Source organism: Macaca thibetana, chromosome 6, assembly GCF_024542745.1.
Source record: "Macaca thibetana thibetana isolate TM-01 chromosome 6, ASM2454274v1, whole genome shotgun sequence".
Taxonomy (NCBI): domain Eukaryota; kingdom Metazoa; phylum Chordata; class Mammalia; order Primates; family Cercopithecidae; genus Macaca; species Macaca thibetana.
In genome coordinates this window covers 78,385,625-78,409,726 of record NC_065583.1, presented here as the reverse complement: position 1 = coordinate 78,409,726, position 24,102 = coordinate 78,385,625, and the positions used below count along the sequence as shown (strand labels likewise).

At 32.6% G+C, this 24,102-nt stretch overlaps 1 protein-coding gene across 15 annotated transcripts in view; it reads left to right on the top strand.

The window, feature by feature from the left end:
• The window catches only part of PPIP5K2 (diphosphoinositol pentakisphosphate kinase 2), a 77,153-nt gene extending 55,807 nt beyond the window's left edge, over window positions 1-21,346 (top strand). For 5 of the 15 annotated variants that reach the window (XM_050795430.1, XM_050795426.1, XM_050795428.1 and 2 more), the window contains 7 exons: window positions 1,247-1,420; window positions 2,691-2,763; window positions 4,365-4,484; window positions 5,356-5,418; window positions 8,895-9,035; window positions 13,061-13,186; window positions 19,661-21,346. In XM_050795430.1, coding sequence (XP_050651387.1) covers window positions 1,247-1,420; window positions 2,691-2,763; window positions 4,365-4,484; window positions 5,356-5,418; window positions 8,895-9,035; window positions 13,061-13,186; window positions 19,661-19,773 — 810 coding nt within the window. In that variant the 3' untranslated portion in view covers window positions 19,774-21,346. Of the gene's footprint in view, window positions 1-447; window positions 565-1,246; window positions 1,421-2,690; window positions 2,764-4,364; window positions 4,485-5,355; window positions 5,419-7,212; window positions 7,273-8,894; window positions 9,036-13,060; window positions 13,187-19,660 lie in introns of all 15 variants that reach the window. The other 10 variants (XM_050795436.1, XM_050795435.1, XM_050795439.1 and 7 more) reach the window with 8 other exon arrangements.
• The last annotated feature ends 2,756 nt before the right edge of the window (window positions 21,347-24,102 follow it).

The window sequence follows — 24,102 nt, the reverse complement described above, 5'->3', positions numbered from 1 at the left end:
TTTAACAATTATAGAACTTGGAATTATTTGTACTATTATAACTTAATGGAAAAAATGAAAAATCCGGGATTATGTTCAAGTATCCTTAGTTTCAGAAAATTTGGGACATAAGCTATGTTAATTAATATAACCTATACTACTATTTGTGTGAGTGCAGTGATTTTGATGTGTTATTGAATAAGCAATCTATAGTTAATCAAATTATTCAGAATTTCACCATTAAAGCCTCTCCTCTGCCCTCCAAAAAGCCTATATAACACTGAATACAGCAAAATGTATTGTAAATCTTCATTTTGCAACTTATCTATATTTATAAAACCTCTAACAAAAGCACTGTCCTCGTTAATCTTTAAAATGCAAAACACATTTATAAACCTTTTTCTCATAAATACTTAGTTGATTTCAAGAGATTATTTCTATGCCATGCTAAACTTTTACTTCCATAAGGTAAATTACTCAAGTAAAATCTTGAAGACTTTTTCCAGCGTCCATCATCTCCATGGATATCAGAAGTTTGTACTTCCAAAAGACACACAGAGAAAAAGACTGTTCTCTTCATTTTGTGCAAGTAGATTTTACTCTGTCCTCACTCTCTGAAACCTGAACATGCAAACATGTATAATGAGAATGTTTGCTGCATGTTTTGCCTACTAAATCTGTAAATAATCTCTGGAGGGGGCAAATAGATAGCTTGAAAGTATAAACAGGTGCAATTTGAGTCCATCTTATGATCTCTGAACTTTTTAAATATGTCAGGCAGACAGATTTAGTTTTCTAAGTTATGTATCTTGAAATCCCTTTGACCCTTTGCACAATTCTTTAGTGCCTTGGGTTGAAAAATTCACCCAAAATAGGACAAAATCTTTGAATATCTAAAATTAAGCAGAAAACCTTTATATTTTAAAAGTTGCTAAAAAAGAAACTTACTAAAATATTTCCAGTTTTAACAGGGAAGGGACAATTATGAAGCAGTATAAGTATTTTATGTCTTTTAATGTAATAGAATATTTCCATAATTGTTATCACATGCAATTAGATTTATTAGTCATTCCTATCAAATTCTCAAATAGTGAAATATTTGGCTCCCAAATTGCTGTTTAATAGTTTTTTTAAAAAATTAATAAGCAAATACAAACAAACTGTATTTTTTTTTCTTTCTGATCATTTGGCTCTGTTGTATCTAACTTTGCATGCTCTGCTTTTTTTTTTTTTTTTTTTTTTTTTTTGCCCCCTTTCTCACTTCCAGGAAGAGAGCCCCCTGAGTGTGTCTAGCCCAGAGGGTACTGGTACCTGGCTGCATTATACCAGTGGTGTGGGTACTGGGCGTCGAAGACGCAGATCAGGGGAACAAATCACTTCTTCCCCTGTCTCCCCCAAATCATTGGCTTTCACATCCAGTATTTTTGGCTCATGGCAACAGGTTTTTAAACTTTACTTCATTAAACATTTTTCCTCCCTGCATTCAGAGCAACAAACAGCTGTCTTTGAGGACATCTAATCCCTTGTATTTCACATCAGAGTAAATCCTTCGGTTTTTTAATTTTGAGTTCATTTAAAAATACTTATGATATCTGCCAAATATTCAAGGGAAAGAAATCACTTCTATGGCATGTGTTTAGTATTTTTACTGAGAAGGTTCCAAATATCCAGGATTTTAAAAACAATCAATAAATGTTATTCTCCTGGAATTTTACCTTGTTAACAAAATTATTTAAAAATGAAAGAAATCTTTCTTTTTGACTTGTCTTTTAAAACTTTCAGAAACAAATTATGTAATTTGATTGTAAGAAAATGTATTAAGATTTTCTTCCATATTTGAAAAAATTAGATTCAATTTGGAATTTGCTGAGAATGTAAACATTTTTGAAAATACCGGAATTTATGTGGCCCAGTTTTAATTAGCAGAATATATCAAATATTGATAATTTTCTTCCTCATTATTCTATTATTTGGAAGTATCTAATTTAAGGAATACATACAGTCTGTTTTTCTTTGGACTGTATAGTATTTTAATGTTCTCTTTAAGAGGGAACAATTGCATATGTGCCCATCAACAATATGTGTCAAAATAAAATGACTTCAGAAGGACTTTCCATGATGACATTTGGAAACTTAAAATATACATGATTTCTATTATGTTGGAAGGTCTACTGTCACACATGAGGTTTCTGATAATTTCAGCAATTTCCTTTTGGAAATATAATGCATTTGATTATAGGAAAAGGGATTATGGTATCCATTAAGGCTGTGAATATTTAAAGGTTACTCTGATAAAGCCCATGCATGGATCAATAATTGTATGGTGATCTCAAGAGTCTCTGTCTGCCCTTTCTTTTGTTTGTAGTTGTTTTTTCCCCCTTCAAATACAGGAGCTGTTTAAGAGTGGGCATTTGGCTTCTTTTAACAGTGAAATTATATCAATCTCTTAATTGCTTCTTTTCATCTGTCTTGTTTCATACATGATGTTTCATTCTGAATGCCTGCTTCGCACCACTTCATTGCAAGGACCTCATGAAATGGACTCCCTTCAAAAGGGGATCTTGCATGATCTTTCATGTTTTATGTATTTCTACTAATATTTATCATACAGCTTATTAACCTTTGTCTGTCTGGAACAGGCTGCATATGAAGTATGGACTTCTTAATTGATTTTACTGTTTTACTTCATTTACTTTGGATTCCTTATGCAGGTTGTATCTGAAAATGCTAATTACCTGCGAACACCGAGAACTCTTGTGGAACAGAAGCAGAATCCTACTGTAGGTATGTGGTGTAAAGGAAATTGTGTTCCATACCCTTCTTAAACTCACTATTGTGCACACATGTAAAACTCTTTGGTGAAAGCATGACCAAATGCTATGCTGTAGTTTTTATTTGATGTGTACTAATTCAGAAATGTTGAGTTGCATAACTCAAAATATAGTTTTGATAAAATGAAGAAGAGATAGCATTCAGTTTTGTTGCATAACCCTTTTGAATGCCTGCAGTGATAACCACTTAGTTAACTTGCCAATGCTAGTTTTTAATCTTGTACTCTGTAAGTTAATTTATGAAGGAAATGTCATTTTCCCAGTTGATAAAGATGAAAAGATGCTATTGCATGCAGAAAGGAACTTTCCATTTTTCTGACTAAAAATATTTTTAAAGTATGGAATACTTCAAACCATATATGAATATATTAATTTTCCTTTGAGCAGCTCATAAGGAAAACCAAGCAAAACTAATGCACAGTGGCACTCTCAGTCTTTATTAACCTATAGAACATAATTGGTTCTTTGCTAACACTCAAAGCAACATTGGAAAAGACCTTTCTAAAGTCATTTGGTTTAAAGCTCATGGTTGATAAACTATGAGATAGTGGCATATTATTTTCTGTAAATAGTTGTCCTGATAGGTTTAATAAAGGCATAAACAGATCTCATTGTAAGTTTATGTATGTACTGTGATCTCTGTACTAAGTGTATGAACTGTGTTGATGCCTACATACTTGAGGATCTCTCTTTAGTTAATTTCATATAGCTTGTAATGATAGTTTTTAATATTCCCACAGTATATTTATAGAAATTTATATATTACTCCTTCTTATTGATGTATCATAGTATATTTGATAGAAATTTATTTAATCCTTCCCCAGTGATAAAAGTGTTATTTGGATGTAAAAACTTTTGCTACAAATTGAGCATCAGTTTATACTGACTCTTTTATTTGCTAGTAATGTTTTTCATTGGGGGTCTTATTAATTAAGATATTAAGTCATTTGTTAAGTATTTAAAGTGATTTAGGCCTTGAATGACTGAAAAGAACCTGGTCTTCTCACAAATAAATAAATTTTGATATACTTTATTTCATAAGAAAGAGTAGTAATTCTTAATTCAGGGGCATCAGGAAAGATTTGTCGTTTATAAATATACATTAAAAATACTGATTTTATATGACTTAATTTGTGCTAGGAGAGGTTTTTGGGTTTTTTTTTTTTTTTTTTTTTTTTTTTAAATATGGCTTGCCCTTGGGAATTGATTAACAGAGTTCTTTCTTGTCCTAAGTTATTTTTATGGCAGTGTTTTTAATACTTTAGGATGTATATGTCTAATTATTGTATGGACATATTTTTTTTTCTCAAAGATAACATTTTGTCCAATGTTAAATTACCCCATTTGTACCTATGATAAATGATAGTGGTGTTTAGAAGTATTGTATTAAAACTGACATCATTAGGAAATTACAAGAATATTGTGAGCCTGTTCAAGGCACTTCCAAAAGTTGCCTTATATGTGGTAAGAGCCATGTTAATTGCATGCTGCATGAATTCCCAATGTGAATGGAAGAACACCCGTTGTGTATGTATTTTCTCTAACTCCCATCAGGGTCTCACTGTGCGGGCCTGTTTAGCACCTCGGTGCTCGGGGGTTCTTCAAGCGCACCTAACCTACAGGATTATGCTCGTACTCATCGTAAAAAGCTGACCTCTTCTGGCTGCATAGATGGTATGTGCACACATGCACACACAGATTCATATCTACACCCAAGCACACACCCATGAGCAGTATTTCTCAAAGGCAAATCTAAGGCCACTGACTGATTCGAGTGAAATCCTGTCATCTTTTGCCTAAATGACTATCAGTGCTCTCTGTTACCTACAACTTGGATCCATGTTTCATCAGACAGTTAATTGTAGTTAGGTTTAGAGTACTTGTACAATAAGTTTGTTGAAATGGAAAATAGTATTGTGTGTATTCGTCTTTTAGATAATTTATAATCTATATTATAAAGAACAAGTGTTTCTTTGATCTTTTAAACTTTTATTTATTGTTAACACTTATTTTACTTATTGAGCTAATTAAAGTGAGTGGAATGTTTATAAGTAGAGGACAATATTTTATTGGCAATATTTTTATAAAAATAAACACAGGATGAGAATATTTTAGGATCCCTAGCTGAAGGAGATCCTCTTAATGTTGTTAATATACCTTAAGTTTTAATATTCAGAATTTTTTGAGGCTCATGGAAGCGTGTCCCTTTTGTTAAGAGTAGTGGTTCTAGCTCTTTCAGGATCATCTTTATTTAAAACAGTTTCTCATTTATCAACACATTTATTTTAGACAGTAAAACATGGATTTACCAGAATTGCCAGCTCATCTTGCTTTTCTTTCTTTTGTATATTTCATTTGACACTTTTCCTCTGTCATCAAGCTAGTTAACTTCTTTTAACCAATATTTGCCTTATTACCTTCTGTCATTGTCCCTTCTGCATGCCACCTTTCTAACCTCATATATTTGTTTTTCCCTTCTTTCTTTTAAGTGTTCTTCTTTTTGTAGCTGTTACGAATTTCAGGTACCTGTTTTTCTCTTTCTTAGACGCCACACGCGGTTCTGCTGTTAAAAGGTTTTCTATCTCATTTGCTCGACACCCAACCAATGGTACGTTTTGCTTTTATTTTAAAAGATACTCCCCTGCTTCATCCCTTTTTTATTTTTATTTTATTTCAAAATGTGGGGTATACAGTATCATTCATTTCTTCATCCTTATTATCAATTGGCATACAATTCCAACTTGTTATTCACCCAAATTATTGATACTGTCTAGCTCCCTTTTCAGCTGTAATTTATATAGCAATTTAACATTACTCATCAAACTTTTAAATGACCACAATGATGATGAGTTTTAATGCTAAATTAACACCTGAAAATTTCTTCTAATTTCTCAGATGATCAGTCTACACAAATTTTTAAATTTCAATTAGTATTCTTTAATTTTTCTTAATTCTCAATAACTTTTTTCTTCCTAATTTTCTGATCATATGGTTGTTTTATTGAGATAGTTAAACAAATATACAGAGTCACCCATGTCAAATAGCCAAAATAAGATGTGTCTTTGAAAAATTCTTGGGCACCGGGTGATGCATATTTCTCTGTATAACATCGTCTGTTCCTGGCTATTTTCCTAAAGCAAAACCCTATTTGGTCTGGAGCACTCTGAAAACTTTGTCCAGCATTCACTTTGTTCTTGTGTAGCAATGTGGTTTGCTATTATCAAGCAACCAATTCCTTTTAGTACCACTGCTTTTCTTAAAATTTAGAGGGCTCCTAATAAGAGGAAGATTAAGTTAAGATCTAGAAACCCAATTCTGTTAAATTCCATTTTTCTGGCTGAATAGGAAAGTTTTTCATGACCATTATTTGTAAAAGGAATTATTGCAGCATTATAACATCTAACATAGACCTTGATATTGTGGAGCAAGAGGGAATATTTACTGATCATTTTACAATAATTCAGGATCAAAGAATTTAAAAGAAAACTTACAGATTTTTGCTTGTATTACACATGGAATGAAGATACTTTTATCCCTGGAACTCTTTTTCTTTTTAACTGCAAGTAAGTCTTTCAAAAACTCAAGTCAGATCTTTCAGAAACTTTTATGAAGCTAAAGGATTCAACACAAGTTTATGGTCATTCTCCCCGTTCTGGATCCTTTAACAACACGTCTAAATAACATTGCACTAATAATTCTTGAAGGTGGAATAAGAAGATCTCATCCTCAACAAGTAAAAATTTAGCCTTAAAGCTTAATGTACTTTCCCTTCATTGTAGCTGTTTAAATGCTACTTTTTGAAGAAAGTGATTCTTATTTGATACAGCTGCAGCTTCTAAAGAACCCGCATGCCTAAGAACCTCTTAGAAGAAACACAGAAGTCACAAGAAAAACAGAAGCCACAAAAATTCTAAGAAGAGACATTGCAGGTTTAAGACCATAGTTTTTGTACTGAATGCTATGTGTTTAAAACCAGTATTCGAGGTATTATTATCTAGGAGAATCTGTGTTTAACTGAAGGTTTTAAAAATTAAAAATATTTCTGTTAATTTTAATAGAAAATAGAGTAATTTTATATTCCTTTGGTTTAGGCTCTTTTTAAAAAAATGTGGATTTTCCGCACATATAAATGCATATGAGATGCATTCCTTTCAATTCTACAAATATTTATTTTGAGTTTTAAGGTTTCCTTTTTTCCTTTTTTAATACTGTGTTGTCTTATCTGTCTTACGAATTGTCATTTGACTCTTCCTTTTACTTTTTATTTCCCCTAACTTTCATGTTATTTCCATCTTTAACACATATCATGGACTTACCCCTCCCTTCATCTTTAGTTCAAGGAACATGGTGAAACAAGTACCTTCTGACAGTGCTTTACCTTATTTTCTGGGCCTCTGTGCAGAACACCTACACCTCTATAGGTGCTGGTCCGTTTCCTCTGTGGAATTTCTAGGCTCCAGTGGTATGTTTTTATAGCTTCTAAACATGTCAGCAGGGTGGCTTTTTAAATTGCTGCGCTAACCCTTTCATTGTGCATCAAAGGAAAGTTTACTAAAGATAAGTGGAAAAAAATGTAGTCTAGAGGAACTTAATTATATTGTCATTTGCCTGTTATAAAATCTAGCAGGCAAATGAAATAAAATAATTGCTATAAAAGATATATAAACCTTGTGAGGAAAGAAGAAAAGATCTCATCGTTAAGTTTAGTGTAATGCAAAGAAAGGGTTTGCGCTCATTTGCATGAATCTTGTACTTCTAAAAAATGTAACAGTTGTGCAAGCCTAATTTCTTTAGTGCTTAATTTAGGTGCTTTAGCTGCTGTTATGGTATAGTTTTGTTTTTGTTTTTGTTTTCAAAGTATGTGTAATGTTCTGTCATGCTTTGGTTTGTACCTGAAAATCAGACATACCAGTTTTGCAAGTCCTTTGGTTATCTTCCTAGGAAGATTAGATTCTCTTTTAACCAAAGTTTCCTTATTCTAACTGAGAATTAGGCAGTTCTTGAGTCAATATTTCCTTCAATATTTAAATAAATCAAACATCAGTCAATTTAAAAATGAGCACACACCTATTGAAGCAAAGAGTCTTGCAGTCTGAGGTTAATTTTTACTTTTAATGATATTTGACTTGATAGAAAATTTTATTTGAGTATTGTAGGTATTTAACTGGGGGAAATTTGTTTGGATTTTTAGAAGAGTAGATGCAGAAAGACTCGTTATTTTTAACAGTATATGAAAGCAATTTTAAAAGCCATTCAGTTGAATAAAGTTTAAATAAACAGGCAATTTTCTTTTTTAAAAAAGTGAATAACCTATATCCTATTTGTTTGAAAACATAAACTGTGTATTTAAGTGCTTTTGTTTCAGTGATGGTATTAATACATATTTGCATGGTGGTTTCATGAAATTTTTGTATTTCTGTGCCATTGTTAAAAATAGGATCATATTTGTATTTTGTATTGCTTTTAACTTGACCTAACTTTACACAGCCAGTGATTCCTAGTAATATAATTATGTGTTAATACAGTAAAGGTAGGTGAAATACGTTTTGGAATTTTTATTCCAGCATGAATGAATGAATGTTGTTTTGGGCTCATACTAGAGAGTGTCATTGGTCTTGGCACGCCTGGAAAAGTATCTAAAAAAATTATTCACAAGTAATTATATAATTTTTCAACAAGAACTTACTGTTAGCATCCTGGCATCAGGGATACATCATGTGGCATCAGCTTAATTCACCCACTGAATAGACCTGACTTCAAAAAATAAAAACTGAAAACTTGTATTTCTTTGTTTTTTTTTCCCTAGGTTTTTAAAGTATTATTCTTAGATTTTACCAATATAGAATGAAATTGTGTGCATGCTATACTACATGATTACATTTAAAAAGAAATCTTTGTCACATCTTGTTCCAGCTCCATATTGCATAGCATCTGGTGTCATGACTTCAGAGATATTGTGTGTTTGCATGTGATAGATTGAAAAGACCTAAACTGTCCAGTTCTAAACAGTAGTCTTCCTTTTTAATTACTGATTTTTAAAATATCCATCTTTTATTTTTTGTTTTTGGTTTTTTTCTCTTCTAGGCTTTGAATTGTATTCCATGGTGCCATCTATTTGTCCTCTAGAAACTCTTCATAATGCCCTATCTTTAAAGCAAGTGGATGAATTTCTTGCTTCCATTGCTTCTCCATCATCTGATGTTCCACGGAAGACCCCTGAAATTTGTAGGAAATTTTTCTTTCATTGTTATTATTTAGTTGCTGGGCAACTACATACTATCCGAATATAACAGAAATTATGAAAACATAAAAGCAGGTAGTGGTAATGAGTAGAAGTTTAGGGGACAAAGGAGTATAAAGGGACATTATTAGGAATTCTTTGGTGTAATGTGAACTGTAGCTCTTTTTTTTACTCTCTGCCAAATTCTTTTTTTCTTACCAAAAAAAAAAAAAAAGCAGTAGAAGTCAACAAAATATAGGGTTGTGGTCTTTTGTTAAAACTATGTTTGCTAGAAATCTCACATTCCTGTTGTATATAATTTTATAGCAAAGTTTTTTAAAACTGCAAAATAACAGTCCGCATTAACCCATTCATACACACTCATCTCCTGACTACCTTTGGTAAGTAGAAAGAGCTTTTAACTAAAGACAGCAAATTAGGACAACAGTTTTTCAAATTGTGTATCTCAGAAAACATTCTGAAGAGATTAATTTGTGTGTTTGAAGGAAAGATGTTCGTGGTTAAATAAGTTTTAGAAACTATGTTATATCTCGCCTCCTGTTGGAGAGGTATAGCTGTATTAGCATATAAAAGACTGACGTTCTTCTGTAAAGAAGGCTGTATAACCCAGATTTTCCAAAACTTATTTTTTAGAAAACACTTTTTTGGTAACACATTAAATATCATGTGGCACTATTCTGAGGGACATCATTTTGGGAAATGCTCAGGGCTTCCTTTTTAGGTGTGAGAAGTCAGCTGCCAGTTGTCGTTTTCAGCTCTGTAGGATTCCTCAGTACTTTGGAAATTCCAGTTTGGAAAGCATTAGTTTTGGGAGAGAGTGCTTTTTGCTTAGAGCTAAGAATCTTACTATTCTAGTCATATCTTAGAAAGTGACAAACTTTCTTTGTATATCATTCCTCTTTTTTTGAGTGCTGTAAATAAATTTTGCTCAAGAATAAAATGAGGTATTAGAGCTCTCGGAATGAATGCCACTTTTATGTCTGACCGTCACTCTCCTCTTTCCTGGGCCACCACATTGTATAATTCTAGAGAGCTCTATTCTCTTTATATTCTGTCTAAATGATAACCCCTGCATTTATACAAAGTAGTGACCTTTCCCTTTTCTTCCGTTTTTGGTAGTAGAGGCCAGCTTTCAATCATTAACAGTAATAGAGATGTATATTGGTGAGTGTTCTAAAGTATTTCACTTAAGGGATGGTTTTAGGAAGTAGGTCTTAATTTAAAAATTTGCATATATATGTGTCCGATTCTTAGAACTGATAATACTCCAAATGAAATAACTTCTCCAAGTGGTAAAGGTCAGAGTCAGGAAAATGAAGGTGGTCATCTCCTTTTATATTTTCTATAACCTGATAGAATGGACAATGCTGTTACCTCAGAATACAGTAGAGAACCTGAATAAATTCTAGTTTACCCCTTCACCCTTAATGATGTTTCATTGCTTCCCTGGGGAAAGGATTTGAAATCTTAAAATAGAGATTAAAGAATTATTCTAATTAGTAAATAAGAATTTAGGGGTAGATATCAATACTATTTAGATTTTAGAAGACTTGCAGTGAATGATTTGAAGGTAATAAAAATAGTAAGGAGGTGTTTGTTATGAAAGGAGAATTTTAGTAGAATATTTACAAAAAGATAACATTTTAAGGTTTGTTTTGTGATACTTTTGATGGATTCATTTTTGTGGTTAGTGAATTCAATTCATCAGAGTATATTACTGAAGGATATTAATGAAGCAAAGGATATTAGATTCTTGTTCCGGTTGTGCTAATTTCTAATTAGCTCTTCTGTATATCATGGATACAAATTGTACCTCAGTCCCTCTAGCTCTCTTAAAATTTCATGCAATTAGTTACTAACAGAACTAAATGAGAAAGTAAATGTACTTAATGTGGCTCATAGAATTGGATAAACCTTAGAGATAATCTAGTTCATTGGTCTTCAAACTGTATTCCCAAGAGACTGGAAATTTCATGAGGAAGAGAAAGATGCTGAATAGTTAGGACTTGTGTCTTTCATGGCTGCTTCAACCAGAGTATCTGCTTTGGTCTATTTAATTTAAGATTTCACTTAAGAACAGCTTTACCATTTAAAGAAAAAAATCACAGAAAGATACAGTTAAGGAAATCAATGAGTTAGTGGTCAAGCAAGACTAAAACCCAGGTCTTCTAAAGCTTCTATTTTTCTCATTATTTTTGAATAGCAAAGAAAATAGGGTGCCAGTTATGATGAAAGTATTTCAATCTTGCATTTTATAGAGTAACTATAGGAATAATATTTATTAAATCATAGGATATTTATATTATTTGCAATTAGTTCTCTGAGTTATCAAGCTGTAACTTGATATATATATATATCATCATATACATAGAATTATATTCATTTTGTGGTGTTTATATCAAGGGAAAAGGAACTGTTAATCATTCTCTGTCCTTCCAAGTTTTTTTTCTCACCTAAGGCAAAATAAATAAATATTAATACTAAAAGATAGCTTACAATGGGGAAGTGACAATATCAGGTTGGAGAAAAAGGAGTAGGTATATTAATTAGGATAAGTTAGTGATGGAAGTTCATAGAGTAGGGTAAAAATATGCAAACAGGAAAGGGCTAAGTAAATTTATGTTGTTTTATGATGTTTTAAGGACTTTTTATCACTTAGATTATTTTCATTAATAACTACTTTGAGCTCTCTCAGTTAAATGTATAATCATTCTTTGTAGGTGTCAACCAGCAAAGGCACATTTGCCATAACTAGCCCACATCTTGATTTTCAAAAGCACGCTGCATCTCCCTTTGTTTAGGAAATCTACAAGCTCATGCTGGTAGTGGATAAATACACTCCCAACTGCAGAATTGTCTGTTTCTCCCTTTAATTTGGCAGATTTTTGCTTTGTGTGTTTTGGAGCTCTGTTATATAATGCATATTTGATTATTGGTTCTTCCTAATATCCCCTACTTTGGCCTGTCCTTGCCTAGAGGATTCCATACTTAAGAATTATCCCTACTTCTCCTTTTTACACCTTTCAATTTCTCTGTCTTAGTTAGAAAGAGAACCGGAAAAACCCAACTTTAAAATTCACTCCCTCTTATTTAGTTAAATTTCAACTGGCTAATATAGGAAAATAGTGTCTTTTATTACTTATAACTTAATTAGTTTATTCCTAAATATGGTAGTTTAGTATACCATTATATTTGTAGATGAAACATCCCTGAATCTATAATTATTATTTTTTCTTAGAGAAAAACAGTTCAAGACTCTGTCTCTTTATTCCCCCCCGCCCCCGAGACAGAGTTTTGCTCTATCGCCCAGGCTGGAGTGCAGTGGCACAATTATGGCACACTACAGCCTCAACCTTCCGGGCTCAAGCAGTCCTTCTGCCTCAGCCTCCCGAGTAGCTGGAACCACAGACCCAGCTAATTTTTAAATTTTCAATAGAAATGAGGCCTCCCTGTGTTGCCCAGGCTGGTCTTGAACTCCTGGGGTCAAGCGATCTTCCTGCCTTGGCCTAACTAAATTGTAAGTAATAAATAAATCAAATTATTTTTCTATATTAGCCAGTTGAAATTTATCCTCCCAGTCCCTGGCCAGGCATGGTGGTTTATGCCTGTAATTCTAGCATGAACTACCACACCTGGTGAGGGGATTACTGACTCTGTTACCATTCAAGAAAACTATGCCATTAGCTCTTTTCCATGCCTTAAAAACCTCAGTTTCTGTCAGCAAAAGATAAAGTCTGTTGCTCTCTTCTTGGCATTCCTTTGGTGCATACTCTTTAAATGCTTATTATTTACAATATAAACAAAACATCGATTTGTCTAAGGCCATAAGAGAACTATCTTTTTATTTAAAAAGATGATTTTGCTGAATTTACCTTGCAAAGCTTACCTTGACCATTTTCTTCTGTTATTATGAATATTTGTAGGTTCACTAAATTATAAGAAATTTTCTGTGATGTTAAGATATAATTGGCAGGAAATTATTAAATTAACGTTTGTTTATTTTTTTCAGCCTCTACAGCTTTGCGTTCCAGTCCAATAATGAGAAAAAAAGTATCTTTAAATACGTATACACCTGCAAAGATCCTCCCAACACCACCAGCTACCTTAAAGAGTACTAAAGCAAGCAGCAAACCAGGTTAGGGGTGTGTGTGTTGAGTTTGTGGATTTGCCCCAGAAATAAGAGGAATAGTAACTTGCTTTTTAAATGTTCAATTTGTTTTTAATTAGGATCTTTACACTTCCCTAGAACGTAATGATCCTAAGGGTTAAAAATCTATTATTGTAGTCTATTGATATATATGTGTTTTTTGTCTGTTGTCTTCCTCTCTCCCCACATCTGTTCACAAAATATATTTCACAATCACACTTTTCCCCAAACTAATTTATGGACTGTCTTCTTTTGCCTTTCTTTTGAGTTTAAGGCATCATCTTATATGAAAATTTCTATGGGCCAGGCATAGTGGTATACACCTGTAATCCCAGCTACTCAGGAAGTGGAGGTATAAGGGTTACTTGAGCCCAGGAGTTCAAGCCCAACCTAGGCAACATAGCAAGACCCTGTCTCAAGTATTAAAAAAAGAAAGAAAAAAATTGTTTTCTCTTTACTGAGAATATTTGCATCTCTCCATTCTCAGTCTGATTATATGACTACCAAAATTAACTATCTTTTATTAGCATTTTTCTACTTTAGCTTCATGGCACATTTAATATTTTTGGCCTTTCCTGAAATGCTGTCTTACCCTATTACTCTATTGTGATATTCTATCCATTTATCTTATTCCTCTACTTTTCTTGTTTGATGATCCTTCTTCTTTCTACTTTCTTATCCCAGACAAGAACATGATACTCTATTCATTTTTCTTACCCTATATATTTTTTCCTCAGAGAATTTCATATACCTCCAAAGCTTTGACAACGGCCTCATTGCAGATGTCTTCATTCTTTTCTTCTTAGTGCTCTCAAATGTTCTTTTGATTAAGAGTTTATGCTTAACAGTCAGAGAAACCTAGATTAAAATCTCAGTTCTGCTACTTATTAGCTGTGTGACTCTGGACAAGTTACTTAACCTCTCTGATCTTTAGTCTCATAGTCATAAAATCAGGGTAATACTACCTTCTTCATAAAATTGTCAGAAATAATTGCAATTTTATATATAAAGTACTTGGCACACATAGTAAACACTCACGAAATGGTAACTGCTATTGTTATATTGTATCCAAACTGCTCTCTTTACTTCTCCCCAAATAAATTCCCTTAGCATTCATGCCTTTTTTTTCTATTAAAATGTTATCCCTTTTACCTCACATCCTTCAAGACTCAATCCGACCTCTTCCACTGATAATGTATTTTTATGATTATCAAAACATGGACTTCAATAATGCTCTGTGCTACTGATTTGATCTAGTATACCTGATTACTATCAGATTACCAGGCCTTGTAAGTCAGGGGCAGTATCTTAAACCACAAATATTATAGATTTGAACCTTGCACATTCCAACTAATAAGTATGTGAAACAACAGACAATTGAGTAAGTATCTTAAATATAAGTTGTGATGCATCCCATATACCACAAAAAGCTAACATTTGTATAGTTACTTATATTATAAGCTTTTTTCTATTCTCATAGTTTTCACTATAAATGTTAGAGGTCAATACCATTCTTATGTCCATTACAGATGAAAAAAGTAACAGAGATAGTAACTTAATCTCAGCTTACATAGGTAGTAGTCGGTAGACCTAGGATTTGAATGCATTTTGACTCAGTACATTGTTCTTTAGACACATAATAAATGCATTAGTTCATATACATTTTTAAGTAATAAAGTACAAATGGTGTTATATTTGACATTTCAAATGTTAAGTCAACCTTGCATTTCTAGGATGAACCCTACTCAGTCATGATATATTATATATATGAAGGTCTATAAAATTCTCGGAGGAAAAAAACATAGGGTAAGACAAACGAACAGAGTAGCATGGAACTGTATGGGATAAGAAAGTGGGAAAAAGAAGGATCATCAACCGGAAAAGTATATCAGAGAAACGGAAAGAATATCATGATAGAATAATATCTTGGAAGTCAGGGTAAGAGAGCATTTCAGGAAGGATCAACAATACAATCAAATGTGTCACGAAGTTAAGATAGAAAAATGCTGACAAAAAATAGTTGAATTTGATTTTGAAGAAATTTGCATTTGCATTTGTAAAAGATAGGATATTAGTCTGTAGTATTTTTGTTTCTGTTTTTGTAATGCCTTTTTTCCAGGTTTTGGTATCAGAGTAATGCTAGCTTCATAAAATAATTTGGAAGTGCTTTCTATTTTCTGAAAGAGTTTTTATAATATTTTTATTTCTTCCTTGAATGTTTGGTAGAATTAATTTTATTTCAATTAATTTTGATAGAATTTATCTTTCCTTTTTGTGATACTTTTGGTAGTTGTATTTTTTTTAGGAATTTGTTCATTTTATGTAAGTTGTCAAATTTGTTGCTCTTTTATTATCTTTTTAATGAATGTGGTAATAACTTTCATGATACTGGTAATTTGTGTTCTTTTTTTGTGATCATTCTCACTAGGGATTTATCAATTTTGTTGGCTTTTTCAAAGAACCAACTTTTGGCTCTTTGTTTTTCTGTTGGTTTTATGTTTAAAACATAATTTTTTGTTTGTTTGGTTTTTTTCAACTGAGTCTCCCTCTGTTGCCCCAGCTGGTGTGCAATGGTGTGATCTCTGCTCACTGCAACCTCCACTTCCCGGGTTCAAGCAATTCTGCCTCGGCCTCCCAAGTAGCTGGGATTACGGGTGACTGCCACCACGCCTGGCTAATTTTTTTATGTTATTAGTAGAGATGGGGTTTCACCATGTTGGCCAGGCTGGTCTCGAACTCCTGACCTCAGGTGATTCACCCGCCTCAGCCTCCCAAAGTGCTGGGATTACAGGTGTGAGCCACGGCACCCGGCCTTAAAACACAATTTTTTTAAAAATTATTTTAAATTATTTTAATTATTTAAAAAATTATTTTCTGCATTCTACTTTCTTTGGGTTTACTTTTATCCTCTATTTCTAGTTTCTTAGGTCATTGATTGTTATCTATTTCAAACATTTAAAACTTTAAGTTTCCCTCTAAGCATTTTAGTTGCGTCTCACAAATGTTATATTGTATTTTCATTATCATTCAGTTAGAAATACTTTCTAGTTTATGTGTGATTTCTTCTTTGATCCATTGCATATTTAGAATTATATTGGTTAAATTCCAAATATTGAGGGGTTTTTTATTGTTTTTAATCAATTTCTTATTTAGTTCCATTGCAGTTATAAAAACATACGCCGTGTCATTTCAGTCTTTTAAATGTAGGACTTATTTTATGGCTTAACATCTGGAATATTTTGAATATAATATGTGTACTAAAAAAAACCCAAATGTTTGTCTTATAGTTCATTGATCCTAATGGACACTATTTTATCATTGTGCCTGAGGTCAAGGTTGTTGATAATGTTCAGATAGTGAGTCTTTACTATTTGGTTTTTCTTTGGCAGAGAGGTGGTCAAGGAAGGGATTGCTTGTTCTATCAATTGTACAGAGAGCAATTACACTCACAACTGCTGAATTGTCTGTTTCTCCCTTTCATTTGGCAGATTTTTGCTTTGTGTGTTTTGGAGCTCTGTTATATAATTAAATGCATATTTGATTATGGGATCTTCCTAATATATTGACTCATTTATTATCATGACTTTTTTTCTCTTTAATTTCCATTAATGTTTTGTTTTTAAGGTTTGTTTTATCTGATGTGATATAGGTCATCAAACTTTCTTATTTAAGGCATTCTAACAATATCTGCCTTATAGTTGCAGTTTACAGTTCATTAACATTTAATGTAATTATTGATCTGTTGAGGTTAGTCTACTACTTTATGTTTTCTGTTATTCCTTTTGATGATTATACCTTTATTCTTTCCTACTCTACCTTATTTTGTACTAATTCAATATTTTTAAGAATTTTATTTAACTTTTTCTATGGACTTTTGCTATATCTTTTTGCATTTTTGTTGTTGTTGTTGTTGCTCTAAATATATATTCCTAATTTTTCACCATCTACTTAGGGTTAATTTTGCACCACTGAAAGTAAAATAGAGAAACCTTGCCACTGTATAGATTCATTTACCTTACCCTCTTCCCATTCTTTATACATAGTTATCCTTATGTGTTACTTCCACATATATTATAAACACTATAATACAATGTTATGATATTTGCTTTAAGCAGTCATATGTATTTTAAAGAAACTTAGAGGAGAAAGAGGTTCTATATTTATCTATATATTTGCCACATTTTTTGCTCTTTATTCCTTCCTTGAAGTCTGTGTTTCCATCTGGTTTCATTTGCCTTCAGCCTGAAGCTTTTTAGCATTTCTTAATCTGCAGGTCTGTTGGCAACAAATTCTATTCATTTTATTGTGTCTGAAAAATGGCTTTATTTTGCCTTCATTTTTGCAGTGTAGTTTTTGCCAAATAGAGAATTCTGGGTAGAAAATTTTTTATTTCAGCACTTTAATGATATTCTACTGTCTTCTGGTTCCCATTGTTTCTGATAAGAAGACTTAGTTAATTTGAATTACTGTTCGCATAAATGCAATGGGTTGTTTTTCTGTGCTTGCTTTCAGTGTTTTCTCTTTATCTTTGATTTTCAGCAGGTTGACTATGGCATATTTATGTCTATATTTTTTTCTTTTTTGGTAATACTCCAAAAAAGATGTTGATTTGGTTGATGTTGATTTGGTTGATTTGGTTGATGTTTACTTTTACTTACTTTTCATTCTGTTGTTAAACCCATCTAGTTTTTATTTCAGACCTTTTATTTCAGGTATTTATTCTTTTAGATGTTCTGTTTGATTCTTTTAAATAGTTTTTTTTGCAGGGATTTTTCTCTTTTTATTCATTATAAACTTATGTGTCTTTGTCCTAGAGCATAGTTAGAATTGTTGCTTTAAAATTCTTGTCTGTTAATCTGACTCATCTCCAAAGAGATCTGTATCAATTTATGCATTCTCAGCAAGAAAGATCTTTTTCTGTTTCTTAGTATATTAATTTTGGATTATATTGTAGACATTATGAATGGTATGTTATAGAAACTCTGGATTTTGTTATTTCTGTTATATTCCTCCAAAAAAATATTGTTTTGTTTGTTTTTAAACAAAGAGTTAGCCTTAGCTGAGCTCAGATTGTAAAACATGGTGTTCCATGTAGTGGCTGGCAAAAATTTCAGTTCATTTTGCTTTAGCTGGGCTCCTTGGACTTTACTCTGCTCATGCCATACATTTGACCATCATTTACAAATAGAATTGTGGGCTCATCCTTTCTGAGATTTTCCACCTTACTTTCTAGTAGCTGTGGTTGCCGCAATACTTGTCTTCTGCTTCTTATGTTGGACTTGTAGCCATTGTACATGGTGCGTATTAGGGCCTATCCTCAGGCTAAAAAGAAGGGGAATCTTATCCCATATTGTTCCCTTTTTCCAAGTACTGATTCTTCTCTAGTAACGGCCTGCTCTTGTTCACTATTTAGTGTCTTCAGGTAGTTCTTCCTCATATTTAGTACAGAGTGTATATTTGTTATCTGTAGGAAGATTGGTCTGATAGGAGCTTACCCATACATCTATTCATCCATATTAGAAATGTAGTAAAGTAATGCCACCTAGAATGGTTTTTTATTTTATTTATTTATTAATTATTATCATTTTTTTCTTTTGAGACAACGTCTTGTTTTCTTACCCAAGCTGGACTACAGTGTTGCAATCATAGCTTACTGCAGCCTCAACCTCCCAGGCTCAAGCAATCTTCTTACCTTGGCCTCCTGAGTAGCTGAGACTATAAGTGTGTGCCACCACACCCAGCTAATTTTTAAAGTTTTTTGTAGAGAAGGGGGTCTCACTATGTTGCCAGGGCTGGTCTTGAACTTCTGGGCTCAAGTGATCCTCCCACATTGGCCCTCCAAAGTGTTGGGATTATAGGTATGAATCACCCTGCCTGGCCTAGAGTAGTTTTTTGATAATTCATTAAGACTTCATGTTGGTTTAGATATGGAAGGATGATTCCTAAGTTAAGAGTGCTTCTAGTTTTCTTACCTTTTAGCTTTTTAGAGTGGGATAAGATAGAAGATACAGGAGGAAATAGATGCTTGTAGGGAAAATGATGAGTTCAGTTTATGCACATGGTTTGTCTTTCTTGTCAGATATCTTTAAAGAAAGTTTCAATTGGCAGTTGTATATACATGTCTTGAGCTAAAGGAAAAGGCCCAGGCCAGAAGTATAAATTTAAAAATCATTAGCACAATGAATGGTAGTTAAAAATTATAAAAATATATTCATTTCCTAGGAAGAATGTAGAGTAAAATGAGAAATTAATTTTATGAACACAGTCCATTGTCATTACCTTTCTATATTTGTGTTGAATTCTGAAAAGTAAAAGGTTAAAAATGCTATATTAAATTTTTACATTTCATTTAAATCACAGTTATAACAAGAATTGTTTTGTCAATCAGCAGTATTATTTGAACTTGGATTGTTTGTGTAAACTTAAGCAATAGTTTTTTGTTTTTGTTTTTGTTTTGTGTAGCTGCAAGTGGACCTTCTAGTGCAGTTGTTCCTAATACCTCATCTCGGAAAAAGAGTATAACTAGCAAAACAGAAATGCATGAACACAAAAAAAACACTGGGAAAAAGAAATGAAATCTTAGCAGAAGCTGGAACTTTTTATACTTATAAAAATAGTATGTTCTTATGTTTCTCCTTATGCATTTATGTGTTCACTTAAAAATGTTTTTAAATCTAAGGGTTTCTTTGTTTATATTCAGGTAAGGAACTTTTGTCATGATCTGGAAATGTTTAAAACAATGTTTGTAGGCATTCTGTGAGTAGCAAAACTTATAGTGATAAAAATTGATTGTTGTTAATATGATGTTTACCATGTGCACATAGTAATGAAAAGGAACATAAAAGCCCAGCAGGCTCATACCAAAGTCACACCAGTAATGCTATGTACTGCAGAGTCTGATTAGATGGCCTTTGTGCACACTTTTATATTCATGGGATTGCATCTTAGCTGTAAAAACTTCTAGGTTGAAATTTGATAGCCAGGGTTACATACTGGGGACTTTTAAAGTATCTTTCCAGAGAGATTTCATTAACCGTTTAGATTAGAATATCTTTCCCAATTGTTACAGTGACATATATGCTGCAATATTTAACAACTGGAATATTAGCCACATGGGCTAATTTTCAATCTGTGTTTTGAATTTTTTTTATTATATGTTATTTAAAATATTACATATGCAGCTGGGAGAACTACACCTTTGTGCACATAGATTTATATATTAATTTGTAGAAAATATTTTCTTTATATATTTCCTTACCATACAAGGTGCCTTGTTCATCAGGAAAACTTTTGTTTCATATGTTGACAAGAAAGGCACCTTTAGAGTTTCTTTTTAAGTATAGTTGACAAATATATAAATGTTACATTTATCTTCAGAGTTCTTTTTAGATCTAAAGAAGTCAGTTCAAAAATGGAAATCAACAATGTTAGGAGAAATCTGAATTCTGTTAAGTTAGTACATATTATGTATAGCATCTGTTTTTAACCATTTCCATTCTTATCCCTAGTGTATCAGTTGATCACACTAAGAAAGCTTAAAGATTGAGCATTTGAAATAAATGCTGTTTATAAATGATTAGATTTTTGAAGGGATATTGAAATCATTGTGCTGTGATTTCATCTATGATATGAAAAATAAATTTATTATCCTTGGTGCTTTTCCCCCCAACCAATGCACAAATAATTGTGAACCACTTGAAATGACTTAAACTGGTAATCCAAATGGGATAATCTGATAAGAATTTCATGCATTGCTAGTTAAATAACTTAAATTGCTAAAGCTTTAGCTTGAAACTTACGTTTAGAAAAACTATAGATTTCCCATGGTATGAATATAACTATCGTAATTCTTCAAAAGAGATTCTTCTCACTTTAGTCATATATGAATTAACTTATAGGAAATAAACATACTATATGTTAGCTCTTTTAAAAGGTACCAGATGTAAGAGTTATAAATATATACAATTAAAGAAGTTCATGTATTTCACATGAATGTAAATGTGTTATATGGAGACATGTCTTGTAAACAGTTGAATGTATGTAAGTTTTCTGTTTGTGAAAATGTAGTTAATGTACTCACTGTGGAGGTAATAAGGAAACGACTTTTTTTTTAAAGTGGAACCTAATTAAAATATTTCCAGAATCAAAGAGACTTAAATGGTAAATTTTTAAAATTTTCTTATCTCTTTTTAGTTTTCAAAGTAGGAAAAATCAGGAATTTTTTTTATTAACTACTACTTACATATTAAATGAAATTTATTATTGGCTATATACATAGCAATATATTACTTTCCAAACTAGAAAGTACAGTACAACTCACTTTTTCTATCGTTATGCAAGAACTGTTACTTTACTGTAGTCACCAGCTCAGTAGTATTGCTCTGTAGACTAGAGAGTCTGTTTGTAAAAATCTTAGAATCATTTTCCAAAACAAATAAAAAGTCTACTATATCAGAGCAAAATATTATAGTTATCACTATTTAGTGGCAGTTTGACTGAAGCATCTGTTTCTCACTTGATTCTGTCCTGAGAAGATGTGAGATTTTTGGTTTTAAATACTAGAAGATATTTCTTCTTATAGCCCAGTCCTGCATCCCAAAGAGGTGAACTACCCCAGCATGAAGAATTGTTTATTCACCCTGAGATATTAATCTTCATAATATATTATTCAGTTCCTTCACCCTTAAAAGCCATATAATAAGCTCAGACCTAACTTAGCCCTTAAAGTCTAGTGCTGGCAGATTCTGCTGCCCTGGTTTAAATGAGTTACATAGTCCATTCTCAAATACTAGCAAATTTGTGGGGGGTGTTACAGCAATTTTTGGTGAAGAAGAAAAGTGTGCTGAATACCTTATGTCAATGATAGACAAGATATAGAGGCTGAAGGGAATACAGTAAAGTAACAAAAACATGTGGCAGTGTACTTAGTGTAAACATAGAGCACAAAGGCAATAGATGGCAATTATGAGAGAAAAGTTAAAAGTGCTTCAAGAAATATCCACTTAAAACTCACTAGCCAAGGAAAAATTTTCTGTTTTCATCCGGACTTCTTTTTGGGTTCTGTTGATTCTGTCTGACCTAAATATCCACTGTTAACTAGTTCCATGCCAGTTTGAACCAAGATTTCACATTTTTGTTTTGTATTCATACTTTAGTAGAAATTTATCAGTCCTTGTGTGTTTATAAGAGTTTGCTTTACACATAGTGTACAGTGTTTATTAACTTTACATCATTTTATCCTTGCCTTACTATCTGGACACTGTAGACTGCCTATATTCTTATTTAGCTGGGGTTGGGATCTCTTCTGTTTAGCCCCTCTCTAATTCTCTTTTCCTGTGTCAGGAGATATCAAAACAACAGAATTCTTGCCATTGGGAACATTTTTCTTTTTTAGACAAGTTCTCATTCTGTCACCCAGGCTGGAGTGCAGTGGCACAGTCTTAGTTCACTACAGCCTTGAACTCCTGGGCTCAAGAAATCTTTCTGCTTCAGCCTTCTAAGTAGCTGGTACTATAGGTGCGTGCCACCACAACCAGCTCATGGGACCAATTTTTACACTCCTTCTGAAGGAGTCATTTGTGATACGAGTCCAAGTACAAACAGGTTTCCCTCTGTACATAATCATAGGTACCAAAATATTACTGTGTAAAGTGTTGTTTATATAGGTCAATTTTTGTGGAAGATCTAATTTCTATTTTCACAGAACAGAGCACAGTAAAAAATCTATTTAGTATTGTGTACTATATAATTTATATGAATTATAGCTCCTTAACTATTGCTGAGTTTTTTTTTTTTTTTTAATATTTTAAGTTCTAGGGTACATGTGCACAACATGCAGGCTTGTTACATAGGTATACATGTGCCATGTTAGTTTGCTGCTCCCATCAACTCATCATTTACATTAGGTATTTCTCCTAATGCTGTCCCTCCCCCACCTCCCCCACCCACCAACAGGCCCCAGTGTGTGATGTTCCCCACCCTGTGTTCAAGTGTTCTCATTGTTCAATTCCCTCCTATGAGTGAGAACATGCAGTGTTTGGTTTTCTGCCCTTGTGGTAGTTTGCTGAGAATGATGGTTTCCAGCTTCATCCATGTCCCTGCAAAGGACATGAACTCATCCTTTTTTATGGCTGCATAGTATTCCATGGTGTATATGTGCCACATTTTCTTAATCCAATCTATCATTGATGGGCATTTGGGTTGGTTCCAAGTCTTTGCTATTGTGAATAATGCCGCAATAAACATACGTGTGCGTGTGTCATTATAATAGCATAATTTATAGTCCTTTGGGTATATAACCAGTAATGGGATCGCTGGGTCAAATGGTATTTCTAGTTCTAGATCCTTGAGGAATTGCCACACTGTCTTCTACAATGGTTGAACTAAATTACACTCACACCAACAGAAGCATTCCTATTTCTCCAAATCCTCTCCAGCATCTGTTGTTTCCTGACTTTGTCAATGATCGCCATTCTAACTGGCGTGAGATGGTATCCCATTGAGATTTTTATAAACTGCTTTTCTTTTGGTTCATATGCTTTGTCATGGATTGTGAGAAAAACATATCTTTTTGCTTAAGGATCACTGTCAATTTCTCCTTTTATTATCAATGGTTTTTACTTTACTTTTTATATAGTATGTGATTATGTTTTCTGATGCATATAAATTCATGACTGCTAGATTTTCATTATGGGTTTTGCCTTATTATTATTAACATGTCCTTTTTGTCCACTGGATACTTTTTGTTCTATAAATTGTCAGATATTAAGATTATGACCTATGCTTTATTTTGGCTTGCATTTGCCTGATATTCATCTTTTTATTTTTTGGTATTTGTGTCACTTTGTTTTAGGTTATTTAATATAGTATATAGTGGGTTTTGCTTTGTGATTCAATTTTAAGAT